The 21,388-nt window shown below is 41.8% G+C and overlaps 1 protein-coding gene across 2 annotated transcripts in view; it reads right to left on the reverse strand.

Annotated features, from left to right (window-relative positions):
* The window catches only part of KDM7A (lysine demethylase 7A), a 67,836-nt gene extending 47,231 nt beyond the window's left edge, over positions 1-20,605 (reverse strand). The window contains exon 1 of one of the 2 annotated variants that reach the window (XM_030444106.1): positions 20,432-20,605. In XM_030444106.1, coding sequence (XP_030299966.1) covers positions 20,432-20,553 — 122 coding nt within the window. In that variant the 5' untranslated portion in view covers positions 20,554-20,605. The remainder of the gene's footprint in view (positions 1-20,431) is intronic. The other variant, XM_030444110.1, reaches the window with a different exon arrangement.
* Positions 20,606-21,388: the final 783 nt, after the last annotated feature.

Consider the following 21,388-nt stretch of genomic DNA (forward strand, 5'->3'; position numbering starts at 1 on the left):
GATAAAAATGTGCATAGAGACGATTTTCTATACAATTATTTCATTTAACTACTCATAATTCAAGAAAAAAAGTAGTAAAATAACTGTTCAAATAGCAGCTAAAAGAAGTACCTGCTCAGGAAACGTAAAGAATTTTATATGCACAAATATACACTGAAGACAAACAACTTTTTACTACAAAGTAGGACTATTAGGAAGAGACAAACAGTCCACCCTAATTCATAAAAGCATCAACAGCCATGGTTTACGTGTAGCAGTTTTATGACTTTTCCTAATGACTATTGTCTGAGAAGGCCAAGTTAACATTACCCAAGTACTTCTGATGTTTTCCGTCTGTTTAGCATCATCTACTTAAGCACATACCCAATTTCCCCCTCATTCCAATGCCAACTGAGATTGGCAGTCTCTTATCTACTTATTCTTCCCAATCAGACTAATTGCATCAAGCTGCTTTAAAAGAATATTTAAAACTAATTTTGTTTCTGTACTTTTAAAATAGTTTTACTGAAATGAAGGTCTGAAGGATATTAGATCTTTTAGTATGAATTTTAGCAAAATAAGCTGCCTTAAGAAGATCAGAAAAATAAGATTTACAAACACTGCAGCAGACCTCAAAACTAAACAGGATGTCAGAGCAAAGACATTTTAAAAGCAGCAATGATAGCTGAAGGCCTTATTTAAGTGTGAAACCAATTAGATGAGATAAACCAGAATGACACCAGCAAGTGAATCAAGATTTAAGATTTATTAAAAAAAAAAAATAAATGTACATAAATCTGACATGAAAACTTCTTCAGCACTTTAAAACCACTAATCAGTGCAAGCAAAGCACTTGGCTCAGGAATTCGGAAAGATTCTCTGTAGCTGTTCAGAGTCCCATCTTTCTCTGTGCATTTTGCTAGTGTGACCAGACACACTAAAGGAAAGGAAAAACAAGAGCTCAATCTTACTTCAGGCTTTGTGTCTTAGCAGAGTTGCAGCCGCCACAACCATCTTGAAATGCAGGAGAACCTTCCCACAACTGATGCAGGAAAAGGAATAACATTGCACATTTCAGGTAATTGTAAATACTGGCATCCCAATTTATTTGGCCACAGCCAACATGAATTCTACTTCTAGTTAAAATGCAAGCTTTGTTTTCCTATTAGATAGCACCAGCCTTACACACAAAATAATAGGTGTATTAACAATTTGTCTCGAAGACAGAGCACTGGAAGGGGATAAAAGGATGAGAAAAATTAACTGTCTACCTAGATACTGATGACAAAGGTTTTCTAGATCTTCAAACCAGTTTTCCATCAAGTATTTTTACCTCCTCCTCAAGACTCCCAAGTCAATTAACATTCACCTCTTCCCTGTAAGACATTCTAGAACCTAGCAAAAGCCCCTGACATGTAACTGCATCTTATTTACATAATTATCCATATTTCAAGTTACTCTGTCCTTATTGTGCTTATAAATGAGAGAAAAAAAACAAAACAAACCAAAAAAAACCCACAACACCTTACAACCAAGTCAAAAAAAAAAAAAGAAAAAAACACCACCTTTAACATAATATCTTTAAAGTCAGAACCAACACTGTCTCAATTCCATGAGAAGGAAAAAAGGAAAAATGGAAAAAAAAAAAAAGAATATACTCCAAACCACAAAATCTGCAGCCCATTTAAACCATGTGGCATAGCTCTCTCAAAACAGACATCTGAACTGAGTGCCTGTGTGTGGTTGTATTCTACTCTGGAACAAACTACTACCCAAGACTGCTAACAGGAAAGAGGAAAAAATAGACTAAGCTCTACTACTACAGAGATAACAAGAGAGTGGGAAAAGGAAGTTAGTAGACAACCTAAGTAAACCTCTCATTCAGGAATAAAGCAACTGTAATAACTGCAATACTGCCATTGAAGGCCAGCCCTTTCCCTGAATGAAGATATAAAAGAAATGAAATTTAAATAAGCTCTGTTTTGTTATTTATTACCTACACACATTCTCAATTCTTTGTCCTAATCTTCCTCAGCACCAACTTGCATACAGACTTCACACTCTATTTAGCCTTTGCATATGGTGTGGTCTTAAAAATTACTGCTATCCAATGTCCTTTAACCACAATGAACAGAAATTTCCGTTCCAGTTCCACTTCAGAGTTTCTTATTCAGTAGTAAAGGCCCTTTCTACACAAACCAGACTTACTCGTTACTTGTTTCTGAGAGGGCACTTGAAGGGGAGGAAAGATGACAGAAATTAAACGGATCATTAACAGCCAATGAAGAGAAACTTGAAGTTCAATCCAAAACGATAAACAAATCTTAGGAAGCAATGACATGACATAGCTTGCACTGATTTAACAGCTTGCAGCCACTGGAAGAGGGCAGGTTACTCATCCCTTTCCAAGCAAGCACTCCTATTTCCCTTCCCGTCAAAGGCCCTGGTACTTGCCTGGTTACCAGGCAACCTGTTTTCACTCACTTATCTGCCAGAAACTAACCTAACTAGTTTTCTGCCTGTTTATCAAGTTGCCTTACAGCACAGTCAGACAACTATCACAGCCAATCCATAAGAGGATGTGTGACTGTAACCTGGAGAGAGATATGGGAAGCAGGGCTGCCCTGTTTGGCAATGGAAGTCACCAGACCCAGTCAAATGTTCAACATCACTCTGATTATTCTCTAATACTCAGAACTACTCCTATCTAATAGATAAACTGTCAATATCTTATCACGGAGATTGCAGGGAACACCCCTCCCTGCATCTGAAAAAATTCCTAGAAATCAGTTATATTCCCTGAACACACTGAAAAAGATACTAAGTCCAAGAGATGCAAATATTGGCACTAGATGCTGTAAGTGAACCAAAGCTTTTTAGACAGCCTCGCATTTAAGATGATCTTATTCTGCCTGCCTTTAGGTATCCTGATTTTTCTTTGATGAAGTGTTTAGTTTTATCAATTCCTTGAGATCAGTACCTCCAGCAACAAGAGTATCTGAGGCAAGTAGCAAGCAGAGGTATGACTTTATGCCATTACCAATATGAAATTTGCCTAAAAAATGCTCTTTTCCAGTAATTCACTAAGATACAGCAGCAACAAGAGCAGAGCAGAAAAACAAAGTAGTAACTCAAACAGTTTGAAAGCTATATTTGTAAATCATATCTAACATGGCTTTCCATAAAGTAGACAAAATTGGAAGGACAAATTTTAAGCTGGATACACAAGGTGACCATTCTGAAACATGAAGGTATCTACCTGCTCTTTACAGAAAAAGTATGTTTGGGGTTTATTCTGTAGAGCCTGAGTAGAGAAAAAATCACTAATGGTTCCTGATTATTCTTGCACAGCAGTCTTGGAATTCCAGAGTTACCTACACCCAATTCCCACATAAAAAATAAATAAATTATAGAATCACAGATTATGTCAACCTATGTATCTACTTGGATAGATACATAACCATCATCTATTCCAACACCCTGCCTTTCACAAAACAAGCTAAAACTACATTGTCTGACTAAAGGCATTGCCCAGACACTCCTTGAACTCTGCCAGCCTTGGTGCTGCAAGCATTTCCCTGGGAAGCCTGGTCCACTGACTGACCACTCTGTCAGTGAAGAACCTTTTCCTAATGTCCATTCTGAACTCTCCCTGAAGCAGCTTCATTCCATTTCCTTGTGTCCCGTTTGTTGGTCACCAGAGAAATCAGCACCTCCCACTCCACTGCCTTCCATGAAGACTGTAATGAGGTCACCCTCAGGCTTCTCCAAGCTGAACAAATAAACTATATTATTTAATATCATATTCCTACATAACAAACAGATCTCTTTAATATTAGATATTAGGCCAACCACATCTTTTAGATAATCTGCACTGTGTATTAAAAGCAGGTTTTAATTCATTTGGGAATTTGCTCAGCAGTTCCATTTCCTTTTCAACAGCTCCAAGTGTTGGCTGCTCCTCATCAAGGAACAGCAAGGACTGCAGCCTCCTCCAGAGAGAGTAAACTGGTTATTCCAGTTGCCTAATAAAGATGAACTGTTTAAAAAGATGACAAAACATGAGGAGTACTATCAGTACTGGGCTGTTATGCAATGCACAGTCTGTGAAGCTTTCAACATCATGAGTAATATTATCAGTAGACACCATCAGATATGTCTTGTTCTCAAGCACAGAGATAAAAAAAGGTTTGAGGTGAACAGTACCAAAGACACAATGGCTTAGATTAGAAAGATAATGACCGGTTTTAAACTGTGCCCCTTAATTGGAAAACGACATGAGACATGATTTGAAAACGCAACTTTCTGCTAACACCACTAGGCAATACCCTTTTCCATCTCCCATGTTCTAGTGCCAGTAGCAACTGTTAGCACAACCTTAAGACTCCATTGATGCAAATCCCTTATTTCTGGGTTCCTATGTGACTGATCTGCTCCTTTTCACACTGCAGCAACAGCAAACTTGGCTTAAGCCTGCTTTATGCACCTCCTAACTGACTCCTTACAGCAAGTACAGTGTCTCCCCTAACTGGTTTAAAAATTTCTGAACCAGACTGGTTTAGAGACTTCCTGGAGCCGCCTGGTAAGTAGCCTTAGCACTCAAAATAGCACTCAGAGTCTCTGCAGCTGGATCTCAAATGGATCTTTTATTACCTTCAAATTCAAGTCATTAAATAGTTCTCCTCTTAGGAAAAAAAATTCAAAACAAAAAAATTAAACTCCTCTGCTTCTCAACTGTGTAATTCCCCTTCCAGTCTGCAATATTTTCCAGACATTGATAAGAACCTTTCAGAACCATCTTCTAACAACAACATAAAATAATACATGATGGCCCTACAGCACTGAAATACCTTACTTTTATGAGACAAATAGACTTGCAGTGAATAGCAAGTAGAGACAGATGCTTCATTTTTTAAGAAATTTGAGAGGAAACTGGCTCATCATCTCTAGCTCAGCATCCTCACTTCAAACGCAGATGGAGTAGCTGATTACATTAACTTCTATTTAAGCTATGATACAAGCAAACTGTTTCAGATACACAGATAATGAGTTTAAATATCAGATGTTATGTTGGCTGGCTGGCAGAGCAGTAAGCAGAATAAGCTGCTTCAATCAACTAGATAATGCCCATAATTCAGAGACCTTCACTGAACTCTCAGCTGCTGCTTACAGAGGTCCAGAGGGGAACAGTGGCCAAAACTGTATCCATGCACTCCAAAACATAACAAGTTACTTTTATACCTTACTCTATCTACAGGAATCTAACTGTTCAATCCTCTTCAGATGGGATTAATGAAGCACAATAATTTTCAGATCACGTGGAAACTTCAAATAGTGCAGAACAAGGCTAAATAGCATTTGGGGGTTGAATTACATCAGCACTAAGACTGAATTCTATCTGCATCAATTATTTTTATTCTGGATATGACACACTGATTTTAATCTAAACTCAAAAATAAAGTTCAGATACAGGTTACTGAAACCAGCTTTGTTCAATCATAAGCTATCTAGAATCATCTAAATTATTTGCAAAAGCACAAATCCACATCTTTTTTCCTACTTTACACTTTTAGAGGTAAGCATTACTTCACAGTCTGTGCTACTCAGCTTTTAGATGGGGAAAAAAAATAATCTTTGTATTCCTCTAGTGTATGTATATATAGCTCTTACAATGCTGCCTTCATATGGGGCAAAACACCAATAACATTTAAATAACAATGCTGAAAGAAATGCGTAAGAAAAGTATGAAGTAGCAAGCAGAGGACCTACTGCAAAAGGTCCCCTGGAAATGAGCACAGACATTTACCAATCCTGTAAAAATTACAAGAGACATGACGGTTCGCTTACTGTGAAAAACACAAAATTAATTCTTTGGGAGAAAATTTCTGACTCAAGTTTAGCTTAATTGCTTCTATGAGAGAAAACAGGAAGTCTGCCAGAGAGCAACACGTCCAAGTGTTCTATTTTGGGTGTCAATACTACAAGAAGTGATTACATGAAAATGTTTTGATATAAGCTAAGTAAATTATTTGCAATTCAAGAGTGAAAGGACACATCATTACAGTTGTCAGCCTCTGTCTGCAAGGGTCATCTCCACCTTTACACACTGCTGACAAACTGCCTGGAATGCAGCTCCGCAAGAGGACCCTGTAGCCCTGGTGGACAACAAGCTGATCATGACCCAGCGATGCAACCCCATGGCAAAGGGAGCTGTTGAGCCTCTGGGGCTATGTCAGGAAAAGCAGTGCCAAAAGGCCTCCGGAGCTGATGGTTCCTCTCTCCTCAGCACTGGTGAGGCCACACCTGGAGTGCTGGGCACAGTTCTGGGATCTCCAACAGAAGAGACACGAAGATACTGCAGCACATCCAGCTAATTGTCACTAAGATGATTAAGAGACTAGAGAACTCTTCATACGAGAAAAGGCTGAGAGCTCTGACCCTTCAGCCCTGAGAACAGAAAGCACACAGGAATCTTAGCAATATGTGTAAATATCCACGTGTATAAATTTCCCTGATGGGAGGGGAAAGTTGACAAGTTTTTCTTAGTAGTGCTCAGTGACAGGAAAGAAAGCAACAGCCACAGATTAAAGCATATGAAACTACATTTTCCCCTAATATAAGGGAAGAAATTATGTATTTATTTTATTTTTAGATGCTAGAATGGTCAAACATTGGAAGAGGTTGCCAACAGAGGTTTCAGAGTCTCCATTTGTGGCCATATTCAGAACCAAGCAGGACACAGTTCTGAGCAGCATGCTCTAGATGACCAGGCCTGAGGGGGGGCAGATGGACTAAATGATCTAAAGAGATCCCTTCCAGTCTCAGCAGTTCAGCAAATCTGTGGAAGTTATTTACTAAATCAAAAATTTCTAGATTAATTTGGATCAACCACTAGATTGTTATAAACCTGGTTTAAACCAAAATGAAGACTACCAGACAACTTTTGTTCAACATCAATTGATGGTAAGTGGATGAGTTAAAAAAGCAAGTACAATACATTGCAATCTCAGTATGAACAGTTGTAAGGAATAACTACTTCCAAACCCAGAGTAGAGCAGAATGAGGGTGTAATCAAACCAATGCACAGGAAAGGATATATCTGTATAAGGGTATCATCCAAGTAAGGATGTTGGCTCCTAAAGCCTACCTAAATTCAGAAGGTGGACAGTTGCACTCACCTGGCACCTCACCACTTGACCTGAAAATTCCAAATGTACCTTCTATTCTGCTGACCCACACACCAAGCCAGCATGCACTGCATTCCCTGACATGTAAACCAGAAGGCAAACACAGCTGCCATACCTTCAAAGTTCCAGGGCACTAAAAAATAATTACAAAGGGAGAAGATATTTTATTTTTCCAAGTGAGATGGCAGCAACACTTAATCAGGTTGTGGGAGTTCAAGCCCACACATCTCAAGAGAATGTTCACCTCCAGGTTACTTTTTATGTAAAGATACTCTTTATCTCCCCCCACTTATGGCCTCTTACTCTGCAGAAAAGAATCCAAGAGATTACGGGTCCAGAACAGAACGTAACATGACCCAGACATAATATTCTGGTTAGTGCACTCAGACAAGACTCATTGAAAATATTATCTTGAGATCTGGCCCCTGCTCCTGACACTAGTGAATAAATACATGCAGTGCACATGCATTACAGCACAACATCTTGCAGGTCTTAGAAAAAGAGTTATTTTGTCTCTATCCTCTGATTTAACAGTGCTTCCTACAGGAATTTAACAGTACATCCCCTGACTATGAATGCACCCACTTTTCTTTTTAAAAAAGTTCACTTTTCTACATATTTCAGTAGCTGGTGAGGACTTGAAATTTGCCTAAAACCTGACTCACATGAGCCAGATTTTCTGAAGAACAAGGAACACTTAACATTGTTTCACTGTTCTGGTTTGAAAATTACAGTAATGTTTTGCTTTTCCTCTATTAACCCAATCAAAAAGCACTAAAAACATTTTACTTTAATAATTACCAAAAAGTAGTAAATACTTCAAATGATAACAATACTTTACCATGAGTGTTTTCTAGATAAAGATTTAGAGGTCAATGATTTCTAAAGAGCCTTTAATGAGTTCAATAATTCACTGAAATGAAGTATTAAACCATCTTCTTTCAATTTAATTAAAGAAGGAATGTTTATTTGTTTGTTTGTCTTAAGTAGCACTGGCTATGAAACTTAAACTAAAAATAGCAATAAAGAAAACTCAAGGTATTTAAAGAGCAGTAATTCCCAACCTTAAAATATAATTAGTACATAAAATTAAATATATACAGAGTCAGCTTTCTATGAAAAGACAGTTTTTACTTTTAGGAGTTCAAACCATAAGGTTAACAGACAACCTCAGAATCTAACTTCAGCAAATACAGGAATTAAGACTGGACTTGATGCAGATGATTCAGGTTAGATTCCACTCAGAAAACTACATTTTTAATTTAAATTCATGTTGATAGCCACTTTGTATTTTCTGCACACCATAAAGTGTCCAAGGAAGCAGGTCCAAGGAAGTGATTCTGCCCCTGTACTCAGCGCTGGTGAGGCCACACCTCGAGTACTGTGTCCAGTTCTGGGCCCCTCAGTTCAGGAAGGATATCGAGGTCCTGGAGCAGGTCCAAAGGAGGGCAACCAGGCTGGTGAAGGGAATCGAGCACAGACCCTGTGAGGAGAGGCTGAGGGAGCTGGGGCTGTTCAGCCTGAAGAAGAGGAGGCTCAGGGGAGACCTCATCACTCTCTACAACTCCCTGAAAGGAGGGTGTAGCCAGGGGGGGTTGGTCTCTTTTCCCAGGCAACTCGCAGCAAGACAAGAGGGCACGGTCTCAAGTTGTGCCAGGAGAGGTTTAGGTTGGACATTAGAAAGAATTTCTTTATGGAGAGGGTGATCAGGCATTGGAATGGGCTGCCCAGGGAAGTAGTGGATTCTCCATCCCTGGAGATATTTAAAAAGAGACTGGATGTGGCACTCAGTGCCATGGTCTGGGAACTGCAGCGGTAGTGGATCAAGGGTTGGACTCAATGATCTCTGAGGTCCCTTCCAACCCAGCCAATTCTATGATTCTATGATAAGTAGTTTCCATCAAATCAAAAACTCAAGCATGCATCTGTATTAGAATCAACATTCCTACTGGCTGCATTAGAACTTGGAACTTCCACACTTCACTTCAGAAATCGGTCATTGAAGCAGATATTTCAGCAGGGAGGCCTTTTTCACTCACTATTTACTGCTCAAATATAATACTCCAGACTCTTACAGTACAAATTATCTCCAAGTATTCTTTGTTCTGATGTCTGTTTCCTTATGCACTGTCTTTGCCTTCCTGTCCTGATTCCATCCAGCTCTTCACCTAGAAGACTGACTCTTTATAGGGCTGCTTACTCCCTTTGTAGATATCCTATGAGAACAGAAAAATCTCCTAATCTGTTCTGATTTTTCAGACACACAAAAACCAGAAGTCCCATTCAGTTACTTTGTGTCTAATACGAGTTTTGAAAGGAAGTATCTGCTTTAATTCCAGCCTTGAGCATATAGTCAGGAAGTTTTCCACAGCGATCATTTAGAGATTTACAGTTTTTCTTTCAAGCACACGAGGTTATACATGATGTTGGCAAGCATATCAATGGACAAAGAATGTTTCCTTCCACATGCCTTGTTCCAAAATATGATGATGCACAAACTTCAGAGAGCTGATTAATTTTTCATAGAGCAATACATACATTCACACTGGAGAGACTTGTCCAGCACCCTCAGGTTGGCATTTTAAGGAACAAAATTTTACTATGCTGTTAACAAATAACTCAGTATATTAAACACATTTTACCTCCTACTTCTGTCTCCAAATTCCCCACTGGCTATACAAAAAATAGAACAGAAAAATAGGCTATTCCATTTGACCAGTGTTGCTCTGGGATGGTGTGGATAACTGCAGACATAAGCTTTTGTGCTTCAAGCTGCTGTGTTGCCCAACAGCAGCTCCCTTGGAATCTTCCACACAGTTTGCATTGGGAATTGACATCACATACTGCAGGGATGTGTTCACTTCCATTCTCAGCACACATACATGAAAAGCAGTAAGAAAGGAATTTCAGTTCATTTTCAATTACATGATGTAAATGTACAGGTGTCTGCTTCATCTAAGTTTAGTCTAGACAAGACATTTGCTCAAAATCATTTCACTGATAGCCATACTTAAAGGCTAAAACCTTATTTCTCCATGTTTTGCTTCTTATTCATGATTTTGTCTCATTTCCTTCTCCTCCACACATAAATTTGCTGTTTAAGACTATGTAGCATGAAATAAAAAGAGAATTAGAGGCAGTGCTGTCCTATGGATAACAAAGATTCAGCCAATTAAGGTAGACATGCATTGACATTCACACACTGGGGGGAAGGAAAAAAGGCACAAGAGCACTAATGTGCCATTAACAAACAGGACTGTAGAGATACCTTAATCTATTCCTTAATGTACAGAAACCACTTTTGGGAAAAGACCACTTGTTCTGGGGGCATCTTTGCAAAAAGGACATAACAGGCACTTCTCTTTAACAGGTCAAGCACTGGCACTAACAGTTACCTTCCTTTCATTAATACAGAAGATACCAATTTCTATTACAGTAATAATTCTATTCAGTATCCAGCACCAGAACTAACTAGGAGAAGAAATCTTCATTCTTCTCTAAAGTATAGGGTTTGTGTTTTGAGATTGTTTGGGTTTTTTTCCCATTAGCCAATAAAGATACTCCCAAACTCAAATAAAGGCCAGGAAACAGAATACACAATACATTCTCATTTGGTGATGCTAGGCAAAACACCACTTACAAAAAAAGAAAAAACTAGAATTCTCCCTTACCAAAATATAAAAATATATAAAAACCAGGAAGCAGCATTTGCAGAAGTACTGAAGAGTTACATCTTTGCTTAAAAAGATTCTGATCTACTCTAATAATACTCCTAATTCTAGTTCACACCACAACCCTTCTTACTGGAATTTTGTGGTGCTTCAAGTGCAACCCAGCTGATCACTCTGAAAGCATAAGCTACAGTCAAGGAATGTGTGTTCACTCAGCTAAATAAGACACTTTTCAGCATTGATGTGTCTAATCACTCAACCACATAGCTTCCCATTTGTTCTTAGCACAAATAAGAGCAATATTTTGAACTACTACATTATTACATAAGGGCAGCACACTTGAGTGCAGCATTAAGAGATTCAAGAAGATGCCCCCAGAGATCCTAGTGATTCGCACAGGATGGGACAGCCCCAGAGGCTGCAAGTTCACCTTTATGTTACACTGATGCATCCTCCATGCAGACAAATACTGCAGTCAGAACTTAATATGAGTTTCAACAGCCTACATGTGTACATCAGTTTTGTTAATATGCTTTTTAGTCTTACCTTACATAAGCAATAGAGCACAGAAAAATAGCCAAGGTATGGACTTGAGGCTGTGACATGTCAACACAGCAAACCATCATGAAATAAAAAGAGAAAATGCTACCCTGAGAGACAGGCTGGCAATGTTTCTCTGAGCACAATGTCACATTAGCATGGCTATCTTGCTTTTAGTACTGTTCCTAGACTGCTCCATATGGCACTTAGCAGCTCACAGATCTGCCCTGAAAGCTGCATGGTGAAGCTGCCTTATTTCACTTCTGCCTGTTCCCGACACTACATTTTGCAAGTCAACAGCATGATAGTGCTTTAGTGGGAAGAGCCAAATACTTTTACTATTGAAAAAAAATTAAAATCAGTATTTTAGGCAGGCAAATTATAAGTTTTACAAGCACTGCTAGATAACAAGACGTTGCCATTTCTTTGATTGCTCTTCAGTTACTCACTCAGTTTGGCCTTTGTCTATTGGCCCTTAAACATCAATACCTCAAAAGGAAAACGTCACTTTGTTCAGAAAATACTTCCTGATAACTGAAAAAAATGACAGATCAGATCAATGCTATATCCTCAATATCAAAGACTTCATTTCTTCGAAAGTCACCTTTCCGTGCACTCATTTTCATGAATAGTGCTTTAAAAGCCTTTAAGTGAATAAAGCATTAATGCAAATGGAACAAACACAATTAAATTTATGAAATGAATTTCCCAGGCTATCTGCAATGTCAGCTGACAGCTTCAAATGAAAATAAATAGACTTCATACCACAATATATTAAAAATTTAGAGCAGTCATCCTCACTCCAGTTGGCTTTTAAGACAAAATGATGTGTGAGTGTTTTTTTAAAAAAAGCTTTCTGCTTTTGTGGCAAACGTCAGCATTTATGCCTGCCTGAGCAACAATGAACTCAATATTTTCAAAAAGAAAGACCAGTTTTAAAGCCCACTTTAGTTAATGCTGAAGTAATGGAGAAAACAGTATTAAATATTAATTCCATTCAAAAGCAGAATTGACCGGAGATATAACTAGCCACATAAATCCACATTACCACCATACAGCAGACATCTCAAGCCTATTCATACTCCATAGACTGTTAGTTGTGTATTCATGAGCAAACGTTACAAAACATTAGAAAGGACTGATAAAAGAAAAAAACAGCTTAGTTATTTTAGAAGCTGGATATTTCACTAAAATATCCCCCCTACGTTACTGATGAAGCAATAGCAATGCTGCTTATCAGCAATGGAACAAGTATGAAAGTTGAGTATATTTCTGTGCTCTCAGTATGCACCCTGTACTTATGAAAAGTCTTCACTGATTACTCAGAGCTGTTTTAAGACAAAAGCATCTTTTTTTTTAAGTGATGTAAGGAAAGTACAAATATTCACATGCAAAGTATGAGTTCGTCTTCAACTTACTCAAACCATCAAGCAAATAGAATGGATTCATTGTATCACATGATCCTCCAAACAATGATCTAGAAAGTGTACAGAAAACTGCACTGGGAGTAAGAAATCTGCTAATGAATATGAAAACTGTCCAAAAAACCCCAAACAAACAAAAACAACAACTAGAAACCACAAATGAAGAATGAAAACGAAATTAATGTGATTGTGTCCACCAACAGTTAAGAATGATACTCCACTGTAAGACTTAATCCATTTTATTGCCATTGTGTTGCCCTAAGACAACTCAGCATTGTAAAGAGATTAAGATAATTTTTTTTTAAATAACACATTTCATGCTCTGCACTGTATCACCTAGCAGATATATACAAAATTAAGTGCACCAAGCCCCAGCCCCCTACACGGACTTCTCTTATCTTTGTAGATAGAGAAGTCAAAGAACAGAGCCTTCTGAAAACATTTTCATTCTTCAGTCAAACCAAGCATATATTATACATAACAAAATGAATGGATGATGCTGAAGTGCTACACAACTATCAGAAGTAATTTTGGACTAAAAAAATCATCATGAATTAAGTAGCTAAAAAAAAATTAAGAATCACTATTAATCAGTTAAGTTACATAAAGACTTACCAGACCTTTGTTTGTGTGGTCCATGGCCAAATACAAAACAATTATATAAAAAATATCAATATAGGTAAACTGTAATATTACAAACAAATTAAGGGCTGGGTTTAAATGACCAATTCTGAACATTTGTATCCTTTAAATAATATTGAATAGGCAAGAATTTGTACTTTAGAAATAAGAACAATTAACATTTAACAATTGTTTAGCAACTCAGTAGAATCTTGTTGCAATTCTAATTTTAAAAGATTAATTATGTGCCGCTTAGTACTCTTACAGATCTCTATTGAACAGTACTTTTTTTTTCCTTACTCTAGTTATTATGTTGGAATGTATATTCTGAAATATCTACTATGTTTTATTACAGTGCATCAAATAAAAAAAAAAAACACCATCTAAACAAAAGAAGTGTTAACTTTCTAAGTATACATACTTCAAATAGAGCCATTTTTCAGGTCAACTGTAGAGAAACTTGTACATATAATTCTACATTATTACAGTTTGAAAATGAAAGAAATTTGAATACTTACTACTCTATAGTGCTTATTATGGTGGAATACATCTACTTTAATATATATTAATAAGTCTTCCCACTTCACAGATGGGAACCAAGAGAGAAAAAATGGCCTCCTCAAATGAAGAATAATAAAAGGATTTGAAACAGACATCCAATTACAAAGTGCTAGTCTAGTATCCTGATTATTGTTAGTTTCTTCTCAGTTTAACCAAAACTGTTTCAGCTTTTCTATTGTCAGAAGAGCTGAAGTCACTTGAAGTCACTTAATTCTTTGGCAGAGGACACAGAGCTCATTGGATTTGAGCTGAAAGGCTTCAATTCTACCTCTGTGGAAACAAGGCTAAGTAAATCAAAGGAAAGTAAGGTTAATAAGCACCTTACATTTCCCTTGAAGTCTAAAACACTTCCCTAATATACACCCAGTTGCCACAGGAAGAATTTAAGGCTTATCCATGATAAAAGCCAGAAAGTCAGCTCAAGAGCCTCTGGTGCCAGACCAGCGCCCTAGTGACCAGACAATGGCTTGTTGATTCAGTTCAGGACCCTAAATAATTAAAATTACAAGGTCTAAATTTTCTGTAAATGGCAGCTCTGCACCAGCAGGCATTTCTAACAGTCAGGTGCTTCACCTGTCTTTGCAAACAGATGATGTTCTGGGGTTGCAATGGTGCAGCTGCACTGGCATTGCCTTGCTTGCTGTGGATCCCACCAGCCAAGCAGATGGGGGGGTACACCAAGGCCATCTGATTCAAAGCCAAATCACACATGGTGGCTGAGACACACAAACAAGGTTCCACAAAAGTGGGTGAGTCACTCATCCCAGACAGGGCAGTGAGGAAGAAAAAATGGGCAACTGCCCTGTCCCTAATCGAGGTCCTGGAGCAGGTCCAAAGGAGGGCAACCAGGCTGGTGAAGGGACTCGAGCACAGACCCTGTGAGGAGAGGCTGAGGGAGCTGAGGGTGTTCAGCCTAGAGAAGAGGAGGCTCAGGGGAGACCTCATCACTCTCTACAATTCCCTGAAAGGAGGTTGTAGCCAGGTGGGGGTTGGTCTCTTTTCCCAGGCAACTCACAGCAAGACAAGAGGGCACGGTCTTAAGTTGTGCCAGGGGAGGTTTAGGTTGGATATTAGAAAGAATTTCTTTACAGAGAGAGTGATCCGGCATTGGAATGGGCTGCCCAGGGAAGTAGTGGATTCTCCATCCCTGGAGATATTTAAAAAGAGACTGGATGTGGCACTCAGTGCCATGGTCTGGGAACTGCAGCGGTGGTTCAAGGGTTGGACTTGATGATCTCTGAGGTCCCTTCCAACCCAGCCATTTCTATGATTCTGTGATTCATCACCTCTAGCAAAACAGTCCTCACCAGTGTTTTGCAACAGCCTGGGACCCATCTTAGCCCTTGATGAGCCTGCTCAGCTCAGTAACCCAACAAAAAGCTCACCAAGCCAAAGAATGGGTTTTGTCAGTTTTCTGAGTAGAGCTGACTTACCAAACAATCAGACAAGCACTGAACCAGCAAGAGAGAAATTATAGCAGCATGCAGTCAGAAGTGAGACAGCCTCTTCCAGCAGCAAAGAGCTGGCAAAGCCCATCATGTAGAACCTCATGTATAAAACTCCAAAACAAAGAATCAATTCAGGATAAATAGTCACTCTAGAGTGTACATGGCTGTCTTTTCTTAAGGAGAAAGCCTGCTCTCAAGAGTACAAACCGGTGCATTAAGAGGGACCTGTACCATGTAACCTAACAGCTGCAAGCAAAAAAAAAAAACCCTTGATTTTGACCTTGTGCTCTGATTAAGAAGTAGTGGAGAATTTGTTTTTTTCTGAGACCAAATGAAGACATACTCAAATCTACAGAATATCAGAAAAACTATGTTCCATTCAAACTTAGGTCATTTTGGTGCTGAATTTTTTTTCCATTTGAGAAAAAAATTTCAATGCATCTACTATTTAAATAATCATCTTCAAAAAGTATATGAATCATCCTTCTCCCCATATAATATTACTTACTGGTGGGTTTTTTTTATAATGACAAGGCTGTAAAAAACATCAAATACTTAACAGCAGAGTTCTATATGCCATCAGCAAACTGGTCTAGGAAAGGAAAAAAGTTAATTCTTACAAGAAGTTTACACAGAGTACAGAATTAATCCAGAGAGCAAGAGCTATCAATTTAAAAACAACTCCATATAAATTTAATCAATTTGATTTTGGTTTGCAACAGAAATATGTACATACATACAGATACAGATTAGTGCTGTATCTCCTTTACTGCCCTTTAACCTTCACAAGTGAAATGCTGATTTCCATAAATATTTATACAACGAAAAGGATTTATCACTTCTAGATTTAAGTTGCATTCACACAAGACACCAAAGATATGATCTGAACAAGGCTGAATAGGCTGTTATCTTTCTTCTTAAAGGAGAGACACCAAAGTTGACACCATTATAAAACTTTAGGAAACATTACTAATTTTGAACAAAAAAATGTTCCTTTCCTAATTCCCACTGCTCTGGCTTTGAAGAATAAACCATTTCCTTTGTAAAATAAAAAAAAAAAAAAGGGTTTGTTTATTTTTTAGCTTAAAAAATATATTAAAAAGGGTACAGGCATTTTAAAAGGCAGATACTTTTACTGCAATAGACATTCAGACATTTGATAACTTCTTACCCTGTGTATCATTGAGACATGCTCAAAGATCACTGTACATTTGTTAACAAACAAAATAGCCATTGGGAGAGTGCTTCATCAAAAACTTCATAGTAACACCTGCATTTTTAATTCTTTGACTGACTGACTGACTTCTCCATGCTCTTTTACAACCAGTGCAACTTTACAAAGCAGGCAGCCTTAAAAAGCAACCTCTAAAACCATTTACTCCTGAGGCAGTACAGACAACATTATGTTGAGCAGACAAAAACTGCATTATATACTTAAATTTGTTCTGACCTATCTGAAATACAGTCTACTCGAGTACGTGGCATCTATGCAACACACATCAATCTAGTTGAGTACAGGTATCATGAACAGAAAAAAGGGACAAAAATATTACAGCTAACAGCAGGATTTCTACACACTCCACAGATGTTCCAAGAACAGAGCTGACTGCAAGACTGGCTAAAAAAAAATTTAAGAATTTCTTGGCAAAATGTTACATGTATCACAACAAAAAACACAAGCGAGAAAAGATGAAAGTATTAGTTTAATAACTGAGGTAGAACATCAGAAAAACAAAGGGAGACAGAATGAGAAGTATTATGCTATGGTACATATCATATGAAGATGAAGCCAAGTTTTTAAATAGGTGTCAAGAACTACTGTATAGATTTAAGAAAAAGTTGAGTACTTGGAGTAGAGTAAAGGAGTTTTTTCTGCTGCATTCTAGCTGCAGTGTATTTCAGACAAGTCAGAAAGGGAGAAGCAGACTAATGTGACAATTTCATTTAAAGAATATAAAAAGACCAGAAAAATAGAGATATTTTCTGATATATAAATGGGTTTGTCCACCTATAGGTTTTGACAGTCTGTCATTTCTTAGTATATTTAATCCCTCTATCCCTGTGAGCAGTTCAAGAAAACAATGAAGCCTAAAGCACCATGTAGGCAGAGGTTTTGCTCTTTTGTTCAGCAATAGGTAATTACACAAGACTGTGGCTGGTTGTTAGTCCCACTCACAGAGTAAAAGGCAGAATGCAAGTTCACAGCCTTGTAAGGCATAGAAAAATATTTGCTTTTTACACAAATACTTCCTAGAATCAATAAAATGTGTATTTTATTATACCAATATATCCATAAGTAGGTCAAAGTACAGTCATTTGAAGACAGACAGGGCAGGAACACCCAGGAAAAAAATGACATAAAATTTAAAGGGACTAGTGTTCTGTCAGAAAGAACTTTGTACTGCCTCTAGCGTACTGCTAAGGCACTCTCTTGACTATACATAAGAAGGCAGCAAAGAGTCTGTAATCCAGTAATACGTGCTATGTATCATGCTAGTGCACCACAGCCTTAAGTAATCACAGGATTTATGTTTCTTAAGATGAAGTCACGTCAATTCATTCCACAGGCTGAAGGGAAAAAAATAAGACAAAAAGAATTTAAAAAAACAAAGCGAGAAAGCATGACACTGAGAGGTTTATGTAGAACTTCAAGATTTGAGAGCGTGGGTTTTTTTTTCACAAGCTTTGTAACAGTGTTCAGATACTCTTAGATGAAGGGGAAAGGCACCCCCAGAGCAGACCACTGCTGGGAAAGGACAGGGGTCTCCCACAATCCTGTCCCTCAGTCACGAGTTTGGGTGAGCATGCAGCTAAATCCCAGAGCAACACGGCTGCTGCCAGCTCCTGCTGGCTTGCTTACTTTCCACACTTAGGACTTGCTTACTTTCCACAAACTAGCAAGGCAACTCATTGCTACCACAGTTTCTCCACCAACTACATGACAAAAGTCAAGCAGAGGAACCACTGTTAATGATGGTAAAGATTTAAAAAAGCTACAGAGGGGTCTGTCCCACCTTTGTACCAGTCAAAACTTCCCTTAACAATTAAAAAAAAGTAGTTCACTTGTACTGTAGTAACGTTAGTGCACAAAACTGGCATTTAAATTAAGCCTGCATGTAAGTTGAGCAATTGCCAAGACAAGACTGAAAGAACAACACACAAATACAGAAAAATACTTGAAAGACAGAGAACATAAAACTGTGCAAAGACCTTCAGGCAACGTCTGCACCTTTACTAAAAGTAGTGGCCAAGTTTTGACAAACTTGTATTAAGCTACTGTAATCCAAAAAAGCTGTTGTGTGTCTGGCTTCAAACAACAGTACTGGCAAAAGTAGTAGCAGTCTAGTTAAAAACACTAATGAGGGGTTGTTTATAAAGGTATGACAAGTCTGCTTTGCCAGTTTTTACAGTTTACAAAGCCCTTTTCATAGTTTCTATTATAGTGTGGTTAGAGTGGAGTGAAACCCATCTACAAAAAAACAAATCCACTCAACCTATGTACAAGTCAACATCTGAAAGCCCTCTTTTCTCCCTAAAACGTGGCAAGGAAACACTCATGTGTAAAAATTCCTGTTAAGTAACACCTAAGATGTGCAACCTACTTCTAGCCCTCATTTTTCTTTTTGCCATTGAGGGGAAGAAAGACTAAATAAATAAAGGGGAAAAAAAGCAAAGGGGGGAGGGGAACAACAACAACAAAAACCCCAAACATCCACCGTTTCTCTGCTGCCAGCGCTAAGGGCAGAAGATGAAAGGCAAGCCCAGGAACGCGGCCGGACCGCCGGCGCTGCCGCCCGACTCCTCTCCCCGCCAGGAATCTCTCCCCCGGCACCCCCGTTTGTTAAAGGAAGGGCCGTGAGGGGTGCAAAGCCGCTGCACGGTCACGGCTTTGCGGACAACTTGGGGGTGGGGGGAGCTCGGAGGCCGCCGGCCACGGAGCCCTGGTGGCAGCCGGGTCCGCTCCGCTGGGCCCGGCCGGGCTGTGCCGCCCTGCACCGGCAGAGGGCGAGGCGGCTGTCGCGCCGGGAGCCTGTTTTTGTTACACGGGGGGTATTTAAATGTCCTGCTGTCAATCACCAGCCACTTCCTACACCGCCGCCAGCTCCCCGGCCCGCACGCCGACCCCGGGGTTCCCCACATAATGGGGACCGGCAACTCGGGAGCCCCGAAGCTGCCAGCCCGGCCGAGCGGCTTGAGCCGCGGGTCCCCAACTTGCTCCTTTGTTTAACTGCCCGTGAATCCCCACCGCCACCTCCACCTCCTCCCCCTGCTCGCAGCCGGGAGGCTGCCGCCGGGCCTTTATTATTTACACGCTCGGCTCGCAAAACACACGAGAGTCGGCGGCGGCCGCCCGGGACCGGGCTGGAAATGTCAAAGCGGTGAGAGGAGCGGGGCGACCCTACTCCTACCCCCGCTGACCCCCGCCAGCCGCCCATCCTCGGACAAAACACACGGCGAAACAGGAGCTCGGGTCGGGCCGGGAGAGAGACCTAACACCCGGCGCGGTGCCCCGCCGCACTCCTCCGCCAAGAGACCGCCCTGTCCCGGGAGAGACCCCCGGGGGAGCGGAGTGAAGCGAAGGGGGTCGGGTGGGGGGGGACATGACACCTCCTCAAAGCCGGCCCAACTTTAGGGTGGCTTCGGCTCCGCCAGCGGAGCTGCCAGCCCACGAGCCCCGCATCTGTTGCTCTTTCATAACCAACCTCCCTCCGCCCGGCCGCCTCCTCATAAGCGACGACACATGTGCACAGGGACAGCAGCCCTCGCCGGCACCGGCCGCTGCCACAGCCGCAGGGGGGAGCCGGAGCAGTCGGGAGCCCGTTTCCCTCTCCCACCCCCCCCCATGCCGCCGCGCAGCCATTGTCCCCCGGCCGTTACCGGAGGGGGCCGAGGGGGTGATGACCGCCACCGCCCGTGCCCGGTGTCCGGCCAGCCCGACGACCCGGCGGTTCCCCCTCCGCCCCCGCGCCTCCTGGCCCCGCACGGGTCCCGGCGCCTACCTGCCGTGGAACCAGTCCTTGCAGATGTCGCACTCGATCATGAAGCGGCTCACGTCGTAGGGCTCCCGGCACACGCAGTACACGGGGGTCGCGGCGGCAGCCGCCGCCGCCGCTCCGGCCATCTTTAAAGAACTCACTGACTGAGGCGCCCGCCCGCCCCGCTCCGCTCCCCCCTCCCCCCGCCGCGGCCGGCGGCACCAATAACAACAGCGCGCGTGCCAGCCCCACACGCCGCGCGCGCCCCGCCGCCGGCAGGCAGGGAGGCACGGGCAGGCGGCGCGGGAGCGAGCGAACAACAGCGCGCGGGGGCGCGCGCACGTGCGTCACCCGGCCCCCGCGGACGAGGGGAGGGGCAGGGGAGGAGAGGGGGAGGGAGGGAAAGCAGGGGAGTGTAGGGAGGGAGGAGAGGGAGGCGGCCCCGCCCCGCCCTCCCCGCGGCTGTCCCCGCCGCTGTCCCCGCCGCGCATGAGCTCCGCGGCACACTCTCGCCCCGCCCCGCCCCCGCCCGGCGCGGCCGCTTCGCCCAGCGGCTGGGACTGCGCGTGCGCGTAAGGGAGGGGAAGGAGAGAGGGCAGGAGGGGGAAGGGGCGGCTCCGGTTGGGCGCGGCGAGGGAAGCGCACGTGCCACCGCCCACCCCCACCCCTCCGGGAGGCGGGGCGCGGGGCGGCACGCGCTGGCCCTGGCCCTGCCCCTCCCCCCTCCCCCCTCCCTCCCTCCCTCCCTCCCTCCCTCCTTTCCCTTCCCCTCCCTTGCTCGGGCAGTGTCACGCGGGGAGGGGGAGGGGCAGGGTGCCGCGAGGACACGGGCGGAGGAAAGGCGGGCGTGCGGCGCGCGCCGGCTCCCCCTTATGTAACCGCGGCGGCGGCGGAAGCAGCCGAGCGGCGCCGAAGGAGGCCGAGTGCCCGACTTTGTTGTTGACCGCCGGCGGCCGCGCAGGCGCTGGAGTGGCCGCTGCT

The sequence above is a fragment of the Calypte anna genome, chromosome 1 (genome assembly GCF_003957555.1).
Source record: "Calypte anna isolate BGI_N300 chromosome 1, bCalAnn1_v1.p, whole genome shotgun sequence".
In the NCBI taxonomy this organism is placed as follows: Eukaryota; Metazoa; Chordata; class Aves; order Apodiformes; family Trochilidae; genus Calypte; species Calypte anna.